This window comes from Stegodyphus dumicola, chromosome 5 (genome assembly GCF_044657685.1).
Source record: "Stegodyphus dumicola isolate Sdum_Otavi_A_Nest chromosome 5, ASM4465768v1".
NCBI classification, from domain to species: domain Eukaryota; kingdom Metazoa; phylum Arthropoda; class Arachnida; order Araneae; family Eresidae; genus Stegodyphus; species Stegodyphus dumicola.
This window is the reverse complement of record NC_140772.1, coordinates 122,125,727-122,146,688: the sequence shown is the minus strand read 5'-3', so window position 1 is coordinate 122,146,688 and position 20,962 is coordinate 122,125,727. Positions and strand designations below refer to the sequence as shown.

Below are 20,962 nucleotides of genomic sequence, written 5' to 3'. Positions count from 1 at the left end.
TGAAAATTGTCAAGCAGTTCTTTTGTTATTTCCCATCCCTCCCAGAATTTTACTTTAATGATTCCGCTAAGTGACATTGATTACTAGATATTGTTCGGTAGCTGTGAGCTGTCAAGAGAATTGCAAAAGGCTAAACTCTCCGTGATGATCGTCTTAATGCCGCAGGCTACAGCTGCGAAACTTGAAAGTTTCCTTCCCTTAAACAATCTTATCTCTACATATAATAAAAGAAAGATTCTGTCTGTGTGTGTGCGCCTTTCGTTCGCGCTGCGCGTAAGCTAATAGATCCACGGCTACGAAATTTGGTACATAGATACATCTACACAAGAGCCAGTGCACTTCGAAGCGATTTTTTCGAATTCGAATTTTTTTTATTTCATGTTTTGTGACGAAATCGTGTCATTTTGAAACATAATGGGCTATAGGAAAGCGAGATTTTACTCTACACACTCCATTTTCCCATCGTCATGAAACGTAGGCACTTAGCTATTTTACGAACTTAAAATAAATTTCGTGTTTCAATAAATCGATTAAATACGAATTTATTTAACAAAGGGAGCTCAACACTTTTTCAATGGGATTTTTCTAAAAAAGTTTATTTTTAAAAATGTACAGTTTATTTTTCTTTGATTTTTGGACACGTTAAACTTTCCTCCTTGCGAATGCTTTTACAAAAAGAATTTTGGAAAAATGATAATATTTTGTATTTTTAAAAGATTTTTTAAATGAAGCTTCCGAGTACATTTCTCACATCTCACATCTTTAAAAATGTGATTTTGGCAACAATTTTCCTGTCTTATTGTTGTTAATAGACTTTTGATGAAATTGCATCATTTTGAATAGTTTCATTTTTTTAGAAATATGGGTTTGGCAACAATTTTTCATCGTATTTCTTATGTCACTGTTTTTAAGAGATTGGCACATTTCATTGTCATTTTTATATAAATATATTTTTATTGATTTTTTTTTTTTTTTTTTTTTTTTTTTTTTGATAAAGTTGTTCTGTGGAGTAAAATTCTGTGCAGAATTTTGTTTTTTGAGTTGCTTTCATGTTATTTTTTGCTTATTTCACTGTTTATAAGATACTGAAAAGTTTTGCATGATTTTTGTTCTTCTACGGAAAGTTGGTTAATTTTTTAATTAGGATAATTAATATTTGTATTAAGAGATATAGCTTATTTCATTGTAATTTTTTCCCTTGAAAACATAAGATAAAATATCATTAATTATACTTTGCTTTTCAGAATTTTTTGTTTTTTGCATTCCTTAATTTTATTTATTGCTCTTTGACTGTTTTTTTTAGGAAACAAAGTTCTTAACCTCCTTTATACCATTTGAGTTCTTAAGATTTTGCAAAGGGAATTTGGTTAATTTATTTATTAGGATAATTAATATTTGTATTAAGGGATATTGCTTATTTCATTCTAATTTTGTTATACGTAATAACTTTTTTATGAAGTTGTTCTGCAGAGTGAAATCCTACGCAGTTTTTAAATTTAACGTTTGGAGTTCCCTTCAGCCATTTTTCCGGTACATTTAAAAGCCAGACGAAGGCTCGCAGCGAAGCTGATAGTTTTCAAATAAATTGGTTTTAAAATTTACCCGGTTAAATTTTAAATTATTACGCATTTTTAACATAAGTAACCTAAATCTGTATGTCACTGATTACCACTGGAATTTCAATGCAGACTGATTAAACTGCTATCACTAAAATTATATTCTGACAAATATCTGGTGCAATTTTCATTCCTTCTGAGATATTGCTGAAACATTTCGTATTATTTCCGATTTTCTGTATTTTTGTCATTAATTAAAAATCTTTAAAACCTTCAGCATTTTCCTATATTCTTCAATTAAATTCAAATTAAAAATTCTTGCTTTCCTGTCCAAGAAACACTAGTAAATTTTATCTGAAATAGGAAAGATGAGACATATTAATAACAAACAAAGCTATTAATTTGGAAGTCAAAGAACAAAAATCAGCGTTATATTTTCAAATTTTCACAGGACTAAAGTCTGCGTTATATTTTGAAATTTTCACAGGACTAGTTTCAATGGTTTTACCGAACCATCATCTTCAGCTGCAAAAGCGCAAATGAACGAGACAAGATATAATGAAAATTAGATTGTGAAAATTTGAAAATATAACGCTGATTTTTGTTCTTTGACTTCCAATTTAATGTTTGTTCGACTTGTTATTGTATCTTAACAAAGCAATGTTGTTACTTATTTATTAGCTTACAATATAATTTATTCAATATGGTATTTTTGTAAAGAAAGAGTGTTGCTGCACATTTGGTAAAGTATAAATAAGCATTTCATTTAATAATTATAAAAGTTATTAATTATTTAATAATTAATCATAAGAATATGAATAATTAAATATTTTTTCGGAGATATATTTTCCGGCGATATTCTTTTTTTGGGGATCCCAGCATACATTTTTGAAGCATTATGCTCTAAATAAATGTCTTGTTTGAACATAGCATTTATTGTTGACAAATCTCCAACCAAAGGAAATACCTTACTAGGGAGGATATTCAAACAAAAATTTTTATTAGAATAAATATTTTCGTTATTTTAATATTACTAATAATATACAAACATTAGTTTAAGTTCACTATAGTTGAGTGAATAAGATTGCTGGATGTTGGTAGTTTGTTGTTGGCAACCGAACAGTTTAGCTGCTTGTGGTCTTTATGATTTTCCCAATGCGTAACGTGAATTCAAGCCAATTTTATTTAGAAAATTGCCCACGAAGGTGTTCTCTTAAAGTAGATAACCCATAACTTCTTAAAAACTGGAAAATATAATGTGTGGATATTTTCCGTTATACGATAACACGAAGAAAATGATTTCCTATACGAAACATATGATCAGCGCTGTTATTGCCCGCCGTTTAATTAAATGCATCCATCTTATTCTTTACAATTAATTTTCCTTTTTCAAAGAAAGTTTGATTTTAGTAAAATGTACTACTTACAATGTGTCATTTTATTTTGCTCGTTTGTTGTGCAAATATTCAAATTCAGATAGATATTGCGTAAGTTCAGAAAGCCAACTAGTGTCCAAGTGGTAAGATAGCTGAGTACGGTAAATTCTAGCAGCTGCATGGGAGGCTTAGGGGTTTTTCATAAGTACAATTGATTGTGAATTAACAGTTTGTTTCCCACATAAAAAAAAAAAAAAAAAAAAAAAAATTTACCCTGGAGACTTCCTTTCCCTTAGGACAAATAGGTCCTGTGTGCTTTATCATAATCCAAAATCTTAAGCGTAAAAACTTTTATCCTAGCCGATGATGACGATAAAATATTTTCTATCTGATGTGTCAAGTTAGCATAATTGTATATTTCTAACGAAAATTGTTTGGCTCATGTTACCCTATAATGGAAAAAAGATTCAAATCGGTTTTTAGCTTAAACAGTATTTTCATTAATAATTATATCACGAATTTTATCAATAGTATTCTTAGTATTAATTGTAGGCATGTATTCAAGAATATAATATACACAAAGCTGTGTCTAATGATTACGGCTAATTTTTATATAAAATGTTATAATATAAAAATTTAGGTTCATAGGTCAGCCATATTTGAAAGAGTACTTGTGTATAAGAAAAGAGAGAGAGAAATTTAAGAATCAAAAAATTTACCACGAAGTAATATAAAAATGCAATAGAATACAAAAGAGTACAATACTGTTTCATGTTTTGTGGATATACTTGAAGACAGAAACATGTTTCAGCTGTATTCGTTCATCGGAGAAAAACTTTTCATATGAAGCTATTTTTTTCAAATCTTTCACTATACAAGTAATACAAAAGCGGTATAGGAATTTCTTTTCTTAATACCCAACCGAAGAGCTAAGGGGGCGTACAATGATTAACATACAATGGGTGCCTTGAATTATTTTGCTTTACATGCAGTTTCCTTATATATGTAAAACAAAATAAACTTTCACCCATTCCAAGATTTCAAGAACTCGCAGAGAGAGAGAGAGAGAGAAATATCTATAACAAATTTTATTGCTGTCTGACTGATTGCTTCGGGAACAATAAGTCTTCCAACTCAAGCTTTCAAGCTTCAAGCTATTCAAATACGAACGCTTCTCAGCAAAGCCATTTGAACCGCATCTGCTTTGTTAAAGAAAACCTTTTGGGGGGTAAAATCATCCACTTCATCTGGTTTTTCAAACAAAGCAGTCAGTGGTCCTGTTACTACCTGCTGACCTAGAGAAATTTCTCAGAAACTTTTGTTCGAAAAAGACGAGTTTTATATTTTTAAGAATTTCCATTCTGACAGCAAGATTTTTTTACCTTTCTTATATAGATAAAAAGAAACTAATTTGTTTTTAATAAAGAAGAAAAAAATTAATAAGCTTTTTTAAATTTTTTACACAGCACCGAGTAAGGAGACGAAATTTAATTTTCTTTATAAATATTTTTCTCAGACAATACTTTAGTGTTTTTCAAATTACGAGAATAGCGCGTTAGTGCATGCATTTTCAAATCAGATTTATTTAATTAATATATATGGCTATGCCGAACAAGCACACATTCGCACACATACAGTGTATATTAGTACATACATAAAAATGAAACAAAATTTGAAAACAAGCAATTTAAAAACTACTGTATTGAAAAATTATTGAAAATTTGTTTTTACCTCATTTTTTTTTTCGTTCTATACATTTACTTCAGTTTTTTTATATGCATTTACTTAATTTTATTTTGTTATATGCATCTGTTAGTCGTTTTGAAAAATTTTTAGATTTTTTGAGTACGGCAAAGGAAGCGAGATATATCAGCCGAAAAAAATGAATGTCTCCATGGACGACTTTCTAAGTAACACGTACTCATGTTCATGTTACACATAGGGAAAATCACAAAATTCAACCAGTTCATTTGTTTGGGTTCGAATATGAGTCGAAATAGCGATAATCAGATATCTTAGCCAGGAGGGCATTGATTGGGTTTGACAGATTTGGAAACCTAATAAACAGTATTTAATAAATATAATATTATTAAACGAATCGGATTTATATAAACCAAATAAAATTCTTATATCGAACACAACTAAAACCCGATATAACTTACACTGATAAACTGATGTGTAATAACACTGATAAATTAAAATACTAAACGGAATATAGATTAATCCGCAAAATCCTGATTATATATACCCTTATTTTAAGGTTATCACATATCTGATGGTTTTACTTTTACCTCAAAACAAAAAGAATCCACAAAATTCAGTAAAACTAATAACTTTATTTCCCTGTTGAAAATTCTCTGAATCTTTTCAAATATAAAAGCACACGCGCCAAGCTGTTTGCTTTAAATAAATATATGCAGCAACGAGAAGATGCGCTTTTGACAGCAACTCGTTTCGAAAATTGAAAATTTTTCTAAATGTAAGAGATTTGTCGCTTAAATTAATTTTTCATTAAACAAAAAGACAAAATAGAATCGCATATTATTAAAAGAATTTTATTGATAATTCAGATTCTGAATACAAGAACATTGTTGTTATAAAAAACAAAGAAAAAAATAACATATTTCATTCAATGGAGGCCAATTTTGGAGCATGAACTTTTCAACATAAAAATATTTGAAGCATGTTATGGATAAAGGTTTATTTGATTATGGCAAAGTACTCGATGGTTATTTGCCTAAGGTGAAGGATGCCTTTGTTCGAGGACTGCCTAACGGAAATTGGCTTGCATACATGTTACACATATGGAAAACTAAGAATATCATCTTGGCAACCAGCTCGTTTGCCGGGATTCGAACCCCGGACAGAACCACCAGTTGTTCCGTTAGAATCCGCTCAGTCGCTGGTGGGCTGTCCGATAACGGAAAAGTTCAAAATTTTCATATTAGAGGAAAAGTGGTAGCATAGTATAATTCGAAGTTATTGCCATTTCAGTAATGTGAAGAGATTTCAAGAATGTTTAATTATTTTATTTAGCTTATGACAAACTAAATAAAATAATTAAACATTTTTGGAATCGCTTCTCTTAACATACTGGTAGTTTGACCTGCATTCAAACCCCCGTTAACAAGCTGATTGTATGGGCGTTTTTATTGTTTTAACTTTTTGTAGTGCAACATTGTTTCCCTTAGAAAATCTTTCACGAAAGCATACCTCCGCTTAGACAGATCGCCTTCACGTGCTTAATAATCTAACAAGCCAAACCAAACACAACCCGAGCGAGGACTCGTAGTCAAGGCACGTCATCATGAAAAGCTAACTAAAATTGGCTCATATTCACATTAAACATGGGCAGCAAAAATTCGCTAAAACTGGTATGCAGGCAATCCATTCGTCAGGATATGAACCCGCTTCAAACTATTAGTATTCAACGATTTTACCGCTACTTCGTTGGCGGCCTTTTGTAGTATCTATAAGAAAAGTAATCGCAAAGACACAATCATTGCGTACTGACGGATGAATTAAGTTCGGAATTTAAAGAATAACTTTCATTCGTGCTATTGCTGTTAGCATTGACATTTGGACAGATGTTAATTTATTTTAAATTCTTTTAATGTAATTAATTTATATCTTTAAATAATTGATCTTCTGATTGTAATTTTTTGTGCACAGTATATCTAACCCTTCCGTACACTAACTGTTTTAATTAATTTACACTACATTAATTTTAAGAGATTTTATATCGATAGATTTCTTTCCAAAAATGTTTCAAGGTTTACATATTTTTTTCTTTAGATTTCAAAACATTTTGGATTTAAAATCTTAATAATAAAATTTTTAAAACAAATATTTCTAGAAATTCCTTCGGCGTATTCATGTATTCCATTTAGTTGAAGTTTCGAGTAGAATATCTTCCTTTCAACATTCATATAATTTTTATATGTCAGTTCGCCATTTCTACGGAGCATAGAGCCACACATACGAGTACAAAACTCAGGCATGCTGAAAGTACAGTTTTAACATTTAAGAATGTAAAAAGAAGAATATACCATTATAATAACGCGCATTTGAAATAAGAAGGCTAACAAGAAAGCTGGTTGCAACATTTCATATTTTTTCCTGACAAATCAGAAATTGGAATCATTTTTCAATACAAAAATAAAATATTTGATTCTATAACATATAGGCATAAAGGCATCCTCCGTTACAATTCTTATTTTTTCTTGTTTCTACTAAAATTCGGCAATGTACTATAACAACATCGGATCCTGTTTGACTTTCATTTGTATAAAGTACCACAAGGCAAACAGTTGTAAAACGATTTATCTTCTTTCGCACACTTTTAGTCAGCACACAGATAATACATACCTGCTGTCTGACAAAGATACTTCACTCTAAGGACTTTTTCCTAAAGTGCTCTTTTGAAAGAGACTTCACATCATATTAAGACCTTTTTGTCAACTGACAGCCGCCTGCAGAGAGGTAGGGGAAGGAAGACAGATCGCGTCATCTAAACACGTCTTAAGCAATCTTCCCGAAATTCGGGCTTCGTGTATACACGTGTTAAGCATTTTTCGTGCGATTTGAAATTCGTGTAAAGACGTCTTAAGCATTTTTAAAGAAATTCCAAAAACATTTAAACACGTCTTAAGCAGTTAAAGGGTTAACGAATTTTGTAAAGAAATGTGGAGAAGCGGTCATAAATGAATAAACGAATGTCATTTATTGGAAATGTGCACGGAAAAAGGTAAGGTTTTTTTTCCTACTACGCGCGGTGGTTTCACAGTGCGACCACCACCCACTAAACAATGGGCAAGAGTAGATTTTTTTAATTCATATATTATTTGTCTCTAGGATCATAATATTCAATTTCTAGAGTTTTTAGTTAAACAAATTTAAAAAATAATATTGCGCGGGTCAAAGGGTTAAACCCATTTTCGAATGTGACAATTTTACATTAAAAACCGGATTTTAAGGCTCTTTAAACCATAATATTGTCATTATTCAGTGTTCTTTGGCTAGCAGGTGTTTGAAAGTGACTCAAAGAAATCTCACTTATTCAAGAAAAAATTCTCTTTTTTGGAACATTTGGTACATTTTTTTTTTTTTTTTTTTTTGTTTTGTTTTTTGTAAGAAATAATCCCCATTCCACGTTGTTAGAAAAAAAAGTTTCTGGTGCCCTGATGGTTTAGATATTAGATCATTCTAGACTTTATACTGTATGTATATCTTTGTTACTGTAGAATGCGAATAGGTAATAAACTGAAAGAAGTATACTGGAATAACAAAACATTAAGTGCATCTAACTAATAATGTGTAAATCCTGCATACATTCCAATAACTGGCCATTTTAAACGCCGTCATGTTAAAGAATTGTAGGAATTGTTAACGAGAGTGTATGGAGCCAGATGTTTTCTATAACCTTATTTGTTGAATGTTTTAAGTAAGTTCTAAGTAGGGCTTCTGACTTCTTCCTCATGTCACCTGTACTTAAATTTAGGTGTATTTTATATCCTTGTGAGTACACATGCCATAGTTTGTGTTACCAAATGGTGAATGCATAAAGTCAAATGCAGATTTGGTTTTTGGTAGCTGAATGAGCTAGTTAATTTTATTTTATTTTATTTTATTTTATTTTTTTTTTATTTTTATTTATTTATTTATTTATTTATTTATTTTTTAGTCTTGTGTGTAACATGATAATAAGATCTGGATGGTGCTAGGCATTTTGCCACCCGCTGCAGTCTGCATGCCCTAAATTCTGTTGTCCAGTCTTCCGTAAATTCTATAAAGTTTCTACTGCCCAGGCCTCTCCTAAATTTCAAAAATTTTGCTGCTCAGTTCTTCAAATTTCCAGATTTAGCAGCCTCTAAATTCTGCTTTCTGGTATGGCAGCACTTGTTGCATCACCTTTATAGATATATAGTATAAACTAGTCATCTATGAAGATATCCCTCCTAGTGTAGAACCTCCTCAAATGCTTTTGTATAATACACATTAAACCAACCTAGCCTATTTTTTCTCAAATGTAACTTTTTATCCTTTAATACAGAATATTTAATTTATTTATATAGTTATTAATGTTAATTGAAATTATTAATTATTTGTTTTTTAAATGTATAAATATATTCTAGTTCTATTAAATTATTATTATGTATTTTCTAGGAAGCGTGTCGAAAATAGAGCTATCCCTTTGAAATTTCCTAAAGAAGCTGATGAAGGTATTTGGGGAGGAGAAGGTGTCATTCAAGGTTTCATTAAAGAAATACGTAATCGTAGAAGGTATTTATTAATTTTTTATACAAATGTTTGTGAGAAATGTGTTTCATGAAACAGATTTTCCCCCCTGTATTGATAACATTTTTATTGCTTGCAAGTTATTATCTAATGGTATATTTCTAAGCATATTATGTATTTTCACATAAGTCCACTTTGTATTCTGCCATGTTTTGTATTGCTTCATGTTTCAATAGGTGAGATATGATCTGTAATATGATCAATTCTAGTATCTTATAGAATATCATACCAGTTTATGGTGATAAACTGTTTTTGAGGTCGTTATGGTTTTTAATATTAATTAATCTTCAAGTAAATTCTCTAGTGATACTGCCCAAGTCATTTTTCAAGAACAAAAATAGGGATGATAAAATACTCAAGTGGAATGAACTATACAGGAATTCTACTACTGCCTCCTTGACGAAACTATATTTTCCTTCCATTCCTCACAGATTGAATAATAAGCATTTTTCTGCAATTTTGAAATAACTCAATTTTTAACTGGACATGGTAAATTCAATTCGTATCTGAAGAGATTTAGATTATTTAGTACAGACTTGTGTTCATGCAGTTTCGGAGGAGTGCAAAATGTCAAACATTTGTTGTTCTATTGTTCAAAGCTCAAGGAAGGAACTCATTTCTAGGCTAAACTCTGTGAATATTACATTTCCTAACCCTCTTCACGTATTTGTCCAACATAAAATGGCTTTCTCTTTCTTCTGTAAATTTATCTCTTACGTGTCATCTGTGAATTTATCATTTTATTTTGTGTTGTGTTATTGTATTTTTTTTTTTTTTTTTTATTTTTTTTTTTACTTAGCTCTGTAAACTTTGTGTAATATTATGTGGTGCACAAGGATTTTAAAATATTAATTAATGACAGTTGGGGGAAAAAAGAAAAAAAAGAAAAGAAAGAAATTCTTGTATGTCATTAGAGCTTTCCACTATTAACAGATTGCCAGAAATTTTTACAGAGTTCAATAGCTGTAATTTTTTAAATATATTTGTTTTGATATCGTATAATTGAAAAGCAGTGATTATAAAGAGAGTGTTATGTTTGGTATACATATATATACTGTGTATATAAATACAGTCCTTTACTGATCATTATTTGATCACCTGGTAATTGGTAGCTTCATTCTGGCTTTAATTACCATTGATAAAAAAGTCTCACCTAGTATAATTGTAAACATGATCTAATTTCTTTTAGGTAAGCAGGAAGTCAGATTGCGTGTGCTTGCTTTGATGCAATAAATTAGTAATTTAACCAAGGTGAGCATAACAGTAGTGGACCATTTAAATGCATTTCTGCAATTTTCGTTGAGAAAATTAATACAAATACGATTTTCACCATTACACTTTTATCATAAACTGCAAACAAAATATTCTAAATTTTACTGAAAATTAAAAATTTGAATTTCTTTTATACGTTAGTAGTTATGCATGTTAAATTCCTGATGTATCTATAGTATTCTCATGTAAATTGGGTCTCTCAAATACTTAAGATTTAAAGTGGAAAGAGTTATATTTTTCTGTATGTTTAACATACTTTTTAAAATATGTGCATAAGAAAGGTTAATTTAAAGTTGTAATGGCTGTATAAAAAAGTATTATAAAAGGACTCTGAGCAGGATTTAAATTGTATTTTATTTAAAATTTACCTTTCACAGCTTTGGTTTCTTTCTTTTCTTTCCCCAAAATTGTATATAAATTATCTTTCATTTTTGACTGTGAAAAATAAACATATAAGCAATTAAATTTTGATTGTTTCTGAAATGAATAAGTAGTGACCCATTATTGGTTATGACTATCATGAAGCACTAAAGAAACGTGTAAAATTTTTAATAAATAAATGTACAAAATCTGAAATTAAGAAACAGTGTAAAGTATTTTTTATGTTAATTAACTGAATTTCGTATGATTTAGAAGTGTATTATCACTTTTTGTTTTCACTCCTCAGGATCTGAAAATATATAAGGGTAAAAGTATATTTACGGGTACCCCTTGGCGAAAATTTTTGATTTTTGGCAGTACATGGATACCGAGTTTGTGCAATTCTTTGACTTCTTATTTTGGCTTTGTGTAGCGCCGATTTTTGGGTTAAAAATCAAAAGACAAAATAACAAGTCAAAGAATTGCACAAACTCGGTATTCATGTACACATTGACCTAGTTTCACTTAAAACAATATCACAGAATTGCACAAACTAGGCATTGCGCACTCCCTTTATCCATGTACACGTCAACCTATTTTCACTTAAAAAAATCAGATAATTGCACTCCCTTGACTTGTCCATGTACACATTGATATATTTTCACTTAAAAAGTCAAAGGCGCACCCAATTCTAGGTAAAAGTATATTTACGGAATATTCAAGTACTCAGGTTACCATAAATGAAACAACTTGGCTATGAACGAAATAAATTGGCGATAAATAAAACAACAGCTTCACGATAATACAAGGGGTACCCTCAGTCTACCATAACCGATATAAGTATTTAAGACCGAGTTCTTGAAAGTTTAGACAAAGAGGTTTTGGCAATGACACTGACTGTAGTACTTTTCCCTTGTTCAACTGTACTATTTACTTATCTGACATTAGTTGTTTTCTAGAAGTCAATCGCACACTTGGTATCAGGTTTTTAACGAATGTTTCCTGCCACCGCAAATATCATCTGTGCAAACAGTTCATATTGTTATGTTTAATCATATTTTGTCGAACAGTTTTTGGCATTTTAAAGAAAGAGACTTGCTTTAGAACACTGTGTTGTGAAATTTGTAAAAAGAGTATTGTTATCATTAAGTACAAGGTGTGTAAAATGGAATTATCACATTACTGGTTTAGGTACTAATGTTGTATCACATGACACTGTGAAGGCTTGGTACCGAAAGTTCAAATACAAGGACTATGACATTCAAGAAGCAGAGCGCTCTAGCCGACCTACTTGTGTTGATGAAGCCCACCTGCGAGAACTTGTGGAAGAAAATCAGTATGCAATCACTCGAGAGCTTGCTAAGAAGTTATACATTAGTTCCATGTCCACATTGCATAAAGTTCAATTGCAGGGTGCTGCATGAGCTGACTCAAGCAGATAAGGACAGACGTGTTCGGGCCTGTACTAATCTGCCCGAATATCTACGCAAGAACAGAATTCTGGACCAGATTGTCACTTGTGATGAAATGTGGATTTATTTCAACAACATAGGCCAAAAAGGTTGTTGGTCTGCACACGGTGAGCCCGCTTTGTATATGGTGGGATTGCCATGGTATTATGCACAAAGAGTATCTGGGAAAAGGTAAAACCCTTGACAGTAAGGTGTATAGTGAGATGCTAGTCCGTGTTGATGCTGCTATCAAGGAAAAATGTCTTAACTGAGTTTGGGTACAAAAAGATAATGTTCCATCAAGATAATCCAAGACCACATGTGTCTGCATTCACTGGCTGGACTCTGTACGGACTCGAATGGGATCTTTTGCCACACCCGCCATATAGCTCCGACATCACTCCTTTAGACTGTAGAGTCCAATAGATGAACTTCTGTCTGAAACTGGAGTAGCAGGAAACCACACAAGAAGGATTAAAGTACCCTTTATTAAATCTTTGAAAATTTACAATTTGTCAACTCGCGCTAACAAACTTCGCCTCTGCTTGGGCGGTAACTGAAAACTCAAGTAACGAAACTAAAATCTGAAGATATTAACAAACTAAAGGGACTACTAGACTACAGGGCTCAGCAAGATTCCGTAACGTAAACCCCCTTCGAAGCTAGTGGCAGCAAATAAATGCAATTACGCTATTTGAATCAGCAATAGGCAAACCTACGGCAGAGATGGCGACTAGAGCCTAACTCTCTCTTTCCCCTATCGAAACTCGCCTTTTAAATACTTTCTACAAAGTAGAAATTTGCATTCCTTCACGTGTGCTACAACATTTAACTATTCTGGCACTAACAATTAGGGGAATGAAGGCTTATAGGAAAGTTTAAACTTTAAATTGTTAGTTAAAATAAATATAAATCCCTACAAGACTTCTACCTTTTCTTCACACCTTCTGCAATTACATCTTGCTTTGTGCTATCTTCCATTCTGCACAGGATGTCCGAAATGAGGTTGATCTGTTTTTGAACTCAAGGTGACCAAGTTTCTGGACTGAGGGCTTTGAAAAACTACCAAAACATTGTCAGAAAGTCATAGATTTGGGTGGTGATTTCTACCCACACTAAAGGTACTGCTTTCATATCCCCCTAACTTTATTAAGAACAATTTTTGGCAAATATTTTTCTTTACAGCCAGATAATTTGAACCAAGACATATTAGGCTGTTTGCATTAATTCCCCAGCATCAACTTAATTTAATGTTCACCTTTCTGTTACTGATATAGCATAAACTTCATAGATTTAAATTGTAAACACAAATTGTGCATTTGTTCAAGTTAAAGTTTTGAATGTAAAAGGTTGCTTAGATTTTCTTCTGTTTCAGTGATTAATTTCTCAGTTAGGATGATAACTTACCTGACTCTAAATAGGGTTGAAGAATTCGAGTTGATTACAGATGGAAACTCTAGAACTAATAAAAAAATCTGAACTAAGCACTCTTTTAATTCAGTTAAAATGTATTTCAACCTTATGCCTCCCTTAAAAATTTGCATTTTATGTCTTACATGCATAATGTACAAAATTTTTAATACAGTACAAAGTCTGAGATCCAGAATTATCGGAATCATCAGGATCCAGAATCATTCGGAATTTTGGAGCTTTCTAAATTTTAGATCATCAGTTTAAATCTAGTAAGATGACATGTTGGCGTGGAACACTGAGGCTTCACTTATTCTGCAGGCCAGATAGAAAAATACTACTTCATGCACAGGACCGGTGTCAGAGCAGGAGCACTGGTGCAGTTGGGTGTCAGAATACAGGGGCAACAAAAATTAGGGTAGGCTGAATTTTTAGAGTTCAGGAGAAGCAATGGGTGGAAGAATTTAGGAGCAGCGAAATTTTTAGAATTCAAGTCCTTCAGAGATTTCACTGGGCAGCTTTAATAAAAAAAAATTATTTGTGAACCATAATCTGTGAGTTTATTATTGCTATTTTATGATACTCTATAATCGACTATCATAAAAAGACTTGTGCTTTTTTCTTTTTTTTTTTTTTTTTTCTTTTTTTTAACTTTTCTGTTCAATTATGTTTCATGCTTTAGATTTCCTAACTACTGGGTTCCAAATTTAAAGAAGACTGTTGTATATAGTGAAATTCTAAACCAGTATATGCAAGTAACAGTCACAGAAAGAACTCTTAGATTGATTGATGAAAACTGTGGATTTGATCATTATATTTTGAGTGTAAGTTATTTTTCATGTAGTTATAAGTTTATGGAATGCATTGCTTATATTTTATTTATGATCTTTAAAGGAATAGAGGCCATTTGCTTTAAAGTTTGATTATACTGCATATAAATAAAAATTTCATTGCATATAAGTAATGCTTGAAATTTTTGAGTGGGTTATAGAAATAACATTCTTTGCTTTGAACAGCCCAGTCACTAGTGGTTGAATGTATGAAACTGTTAAATACTGGTAGTTCGGTCCAAACTTGAATTCTAATGAATGAGCGTTTTCATGATTTTTAATTTGTGTAATGTGAATGCATACAAATTTAATGTAAAATGCTTTCCATGAAAGCATTCTTTTTCAGAAAGCTCTCTTGTGTGTTTTACTGTAATTAACTCTCTGAGTGGCTTTTTTTTTTTTTTTTTTTTTTTTTTTTAAATCTGTTTATGAAAACCTGGATTTAAACAGTAATTATTAACTAAATTTTTATAATTACTTATTTTAATCTTTGTTTTCATAGACTTGCATTAAGATAATATTTATCTTATTAAAGGAAGTAAGAAAGCAGTATTATCTAGTATATAACAACTAACAGAAAATCTCATGACTGGATTAAAGGCAGTCATGTCATTCATAGGGTTAAAAATCAAACCATGAAAATATAAAGAATTTCTTAGTACTAAGACTAGATGCTAAGATTAAAAAATTAAAGCCATATGCTATTGAAGTTCAGAAATTAATATAGTACAGATGTGGCCAAGCTTCTTGACAGTCCGAGCGATTTTTCAAAATTTGAAATTTTTTGCGAGCCGCAATTAAAAACATATTTAAAAAGTTTGCAAGAAAGGTTTTTAAAAAAATTTACAGAAATTATAGTTATTGAAAACATATAAATAAAAGTACGAAATATGTGTATTGAATTTAAATTTTAAAAATTAAACACATTTATTTTACTTCTCTTGATAATTCTTTAAAATTTGGTGAATAATTGGTGACATCACTTCCCAGTAATTCTTTGAGATGCTGGTTAGTTAATACTGATCAGTGTTTGGATTTCGCGGATTTTAAAGTGGAATAAAATGATTCACATAAGTATGTTGTTCCGAATATTGAAATAATTCCACAAGCAGCCTTTTTTAATCCAGGATACTTTGATTCTGGTACAAATTTCCAAAATTCGGTAATCGGTGTTGACTTATATTATAATTGTAGAGCTTGATATTCTTGCATCTCTGTTAATTCTAATTCTCCAGATGTTTTTTGGGTCATAATTATATTGGAAATGGAAAACTCACCTTGAATTATGTTAATTTCAAATGGATTCAGGAAAAATCAAGACACGATTTAAAATATTTCAAGTCTTGAAATCTATTTTAGAATGCCATCAGTATCCTTCTAGCTTTTTTATATACTTGTTCAGTTTTTCTTGTTTAATATTGGAACACATTTTTTTAATTCGAGGAAAGCGACAAAATGTTTTATTTTTAAAGCCCTTTTGAAAAGTTGTAATTTAGTTTGAAAACTAAATATACACTGTGAGAGGTCAGATATTATTTTCAATTGTAATTATAAATTTAGTGTTTACAAATGTTCCATGACATCAGTCAAAAACATCAAGTCTTGCAACCACTCGTCATCTTCTAATTCTGAATAGGTTCTGAATTTCTTTTCTTTCAGAAATGCAGTCATTGGATCAAACGAATCTACAAATCGATTTAATACGTTCTAACAATGGAAAAGAAATTAATGTCATTTGGAAGTTCTTCGTACTTTAATTCTTCTGAAAAATTTTTGACTTGTCGATGATTTTTTTGTATTGGTGCGAATGTAATTTACAATGTGTAGCAATGTTTTCAGAACATCAGGATATTTTAAATATTTTGTAACATGATGTTCTCAGTGAATCATGTAGTGAATCCGTATGAATTGTGTACTTTCATAATCATCTCTTAAAAGCCCAATAAGACCGATTTTTTTTTTTATCCAGCATTGCCGGAGCTATTAAGAGGCACATAAAAAATTATGGAATCTAATGCATTTTTAATATCAACACCGTGGGTTGACTCTTGAAGTGCTACTAAATCTAATAATTCTTCTTTAACAATGAAACGGGCATTTTGCACGAGCAATATTCCAGGCAATAACAAAACTGGCTTCAGCCACATTATTAGCTTGATTGCTAAAGGTTATCAAAATTGACTGTTGCGCATTTAAATCTGATTTTTAAGAAGCAAGTTTATCTGATTTTAATTTTAGTGGATACTGACTAGAAAACTGAGGATGATTGCTTTCATAATGTCGATGTAAGGTGCTAACTTTATAACTTTTGATGGTAGAATTACAAATAACACATAATGTTTTTTCCATTATTGTCAATAAAAAAGAAATTCTTCTCCCACTCATTATTAAAACTTCTATCTTCTTTTTATATTTTCGTTCTCTCTTGGCATATTTTTAAAAGAACTGGAAATAAATAAAGAAATTTAGAAAATACAAATTTTGTGTTATTAAAACAATAACAGCACGTTTTACATACTGCGAAACAAATTATACTTAACATACCACAAATTCCAGATTACAAATTATATCCGTAGCAAGAGTGATACAAATTGTTTCCTCCAAAGCACAAAGTTAACTGTCTGCTGCAATGAAAGTTTACAAATTCAAAAATCCGTCTGGAGTCAATCAATTACGTAGATCATCATTCGTAGAGAAGCAATCGGCCGGACAAGGCCTTGACTCCCATATGTTTCTCAAAATTCACGAGGCAGTCGAAGAGGAAGTAAATGCGAGGAACTGAACTGTTACACCACTGTTTGTGTTCATTCGTGCATTTTTCGATGAGTCATATCATTCTTAAATTAAACGGATGTGAAATTTGTTACAATGGTGCACTTAGTCTTTCATATTTGTTGTCAGTAATAATTTAAAAAACATTTTGAGACACACATGAAATGATAATAATTTTTTAAATATATAATAACACAAAAGTGAAAAGGGAACTCGGGTGCGCTTATCGAGAGCCACAAATAATCCTTCAAAAAGCATGTGGCTCGCGAACCGCAGGTTGGCCACCCCTGATATAGTATATACTGGGTAAAACTTCTTTACAAATAATCTTTTTTAGGTATCACAAAAATCATATTTGTATATATTCTATGCCAAATATTATTTTGATTTCTTCTTTATCGTAGGTCTATACAGTCAAAAGTCGTTAATCCGGACTCATCGGAACTTCGGCGATTCCGGATTATCGATTTTTCCGGATTATAGATCATCAGTTTAAATCTGGTAAGGTGGCATGCAGAAATTATAAAATTAAAAATATGAAACCGTAATTTATGAAATAAAGAACAATTATGATCTAAAGGGTATCAAAATTTACAAAAAAAAAGCATAATATTTATTTGTTTACTTTATTAAACGTTTCTTTCAATGTAAGTTGTTTAAGTTGCTTCGTTTTATGTGATAATACTTTCTCTTTAATTCTATAAACAGACATAATTTCTTGTTCAGTTACAAAGTTCCGCTGTTCAAGTGCTATAATTGCTGTGTCAAGAATACCGACTAATTTGTCAATCAAAATTTTTTTGTTTTCAATAACCTCTGTGTCACTTTCTTAACTATCGGAAGCGAATTATAATGACGAGGAATATGATTTAAATCATATCAAAGACGGAGTACATCGAGATGAAATACTGCATTTAGTAAGGAATTATAAGCCAAATAAAATAAAAACATCTGCCCTGAAGATAAGGATAGTGCTGACAGATCAACTTCCAATTCATTGTGCGCCGGGGTGTCCCCCCCCCTTGCAGAGCAGCGTAAAATTGATAAACAGATTTTGGAATGGTTAGAGAAACAAAGGATATGCCTTTATCCATTTTTTGCTGCAATTCCACTTTTTGTTTGATGGACATCGAAACATACTTTCACTTTGTAGATCCTTTGGGAGCTCCAGCATCGGAAATTCTATTTGACGTAATCGAAAGTTCAAGCGTACTTTTATAAAATTGCTCTAACAGTCTGCAAAAGAATAATAAGCTGGATCCAATTCGAAGATTAAGGAACAACGCAATCTGCAACATTAACTGAAGTAGATAATTAGATAATTTTAGCTTATACCGTCCATTATACATTAAATGCGCATGCGTAAAAATATTATGCGCACACGCATATGCGCAGCCTTAAAGGTCTCACGTGCATGCCGACGCATGCGCAGAAAGTTTGTAGCTTTGAGGTCCGCATTATGGGTGTCCGAATTAAGGACTTTTGACTATATTATTATTTTATACTTAAAAAAAAAAAAAAAAAAAAAAGAAAAAAAAAAAAAAAAGAAAGAAAGAAAAGGTTTTAGTCTTGATATCAGTTTTAGTTTAGGTATCAGTCTGCTTATTCTTTTGTACAGAAAAAAGAATTAAGAAGGGAATTAAACTGTTTAATTTATCAATAATCAAAACATTACTTTTTAAAACTGTGAGGGAAATAACTTTTAGGTGCTGTAACATCAGGTATTACAAATAAGGAAAAGTAAATCTTGCTATATTCTGTATTTTGTAGTATGCAATAACAAAACAGAAAACAAATAAATAAATAATTCATGAAATCAGAAAATATAATTTTTGCTAATATTAAGAGAAATAGACATTCTCATAATTCAAAAGAAAATCACAAAATGAAAAATGCGATAATATAACAATTATTTTAAAATGAAGCGTTCTTAATCTATGTAACGCAGTTGGTATTACACATGCAGTCGCAGCTGATACATGAATGAACAATATTTGTATAATTTGTTGATCCTCTTCCATAAACTTTGTTTTTTCAAAAACTGGAGAGAGAAAAAATTTAGCGGATTTAAATCTGGTGATCATAATAGCCATTCCATTGAACTCCTTGTCTAACAGGGTTCGTACGGTCTTTAAGAGTCCTTAAAAGTCCTTAGATTTTTTGGAATCGATTTTTTGTCCTTAAAAGTCCTTAATTTTGGCCACAATCAGCAGAAGGTCCTTAATTTTAATCATCTGAAATTTCTGTCTGTTTTTACGACTGAAACATAAGCATTTTGAAACTCATTTTTTCTAATAAAGAGCTTTTAAACAATTTTTCACTTTTGAGGATGTGAATTCTTTTATTAAATGGTTCTAAATTTGGCAACTTATCAACATTTTGGCGATTTTAAGATCAGTTTCTATAGAAACTTTTTAATTCCGAGATCTGAGAATTTTTCGACGATTTTTTTTAATACATTGTAACATTGATAAATTTCATTAAAATAATGGTAATATATTGAAATTATATTTAAAAATAACATTAAAATAAAACATTTTTATTTTTTGCTGTCATATTTTAAAGTTTCATTTTGGCCACTTATTATACAATATTTTGAATTTGAAAAATAAACAAGGTATAATGCTATAAAGCATGCTTTACAGCAAACAGCACTTAGCAAAAGCAAAATTAGCTATGCAATTAATTAAAAATATCCTCTTTTTAATTTTTTCATAGTAAGCGTTTTTCTCATGTAATTGTCTCAGAATATTCAAAATTCTCAGAATATGCATCAGTTTTCTCTATAAAATTAATTTTACAGTTTCCCCCCCTTTTTTTTTTCCAAAATATTTCTGGCTTTTTGCTGTTACAGAATTGGTAGGGATAATTTTTCTTTAGTATTTTAGGCATTGCAGCTTGGAAAGTTTAGAAGGATTTGAAGGTAAGATTTATAGACCTATGATTCTAGAAGATTCGAGAAATATGTGACAAAATAAAATAATGTCTCTATGGTATCAACACATAATGGATGTATTTAACAGAAAGTTAGCGATGAATTTCTTACTTTTTGGAGAATGTCTGGAAGAACTATGAAAATATAATATTTGAATGTTTTACTCCTGATACTAGAATCTTTTTCTTAACATGTTTATCTTTCCTTTATTTTCTCTACTTTTCACTTGGCACAAACATAGAAAACATCAAAAATGCTTCTAATCTTATCACATGGGCAGGCATTATAGAAAGGGATTTTTTTATTAATAAAGAAATTGAGAAACTTATAATTTAAAAGATTCATCTAATGTGTCCTAATACATCATACACAGAGCTGGCACTAGGCATTTTCCCACCTGATATAATCTCTGTGGATCCTAAATTCTGCTGCCTAGTGTCTTTCTAAATTCTGTTTCCAGTGCGTGCTCTAAATTCTAAAAGTTTTGCCATTTCTAAATTTTGTTGTTCGGTGTGTCACTAAATTCTAAAAATTTTGAGCACCAGCTCTGTAACCTTCCTTTACCATATATATTTCATATTTCTTCAGAATGTTCATATTACTAAAGAAATAAAATTAGCCACTTTTTTTAATGCATTCTAAATGCATTCAATGTTTTTTAGAATAACACAAATCCTTAATTAAATCCTAAAATGAAAAGAAA

The 20,962-nt window shown here is 30.8% G+C and overlaps 1 protein-coding gene across 2 annotated transcripts in view; it reads left to right on the top strand.

The window, feature by feature from the left end:
* Window positions 1–20,962, top strand: part of mRpL28 (mitochondrial ribosomal protein L28) — a 99,819-nt gene that overhangs the window by 6,060 nt on the left and 72,797 nt on the right. For both annotated transcript variants that reach the window (XM_085817006.1, XM_085817007.1), the window contains exons 2-3: window positions 9,098–9,214; window positions 14,405–14,546. In XM_085817006.1, coding sequence (XP_085673132.1) covers window positions 9,098–9,214; window positions 14,405–14,546 — 259 coding nt within the window. The remainder of the gene's footprint in view (window positions 1–9,097; window positions 9,215–14,404; window positions 14,547–20,962) is intronic.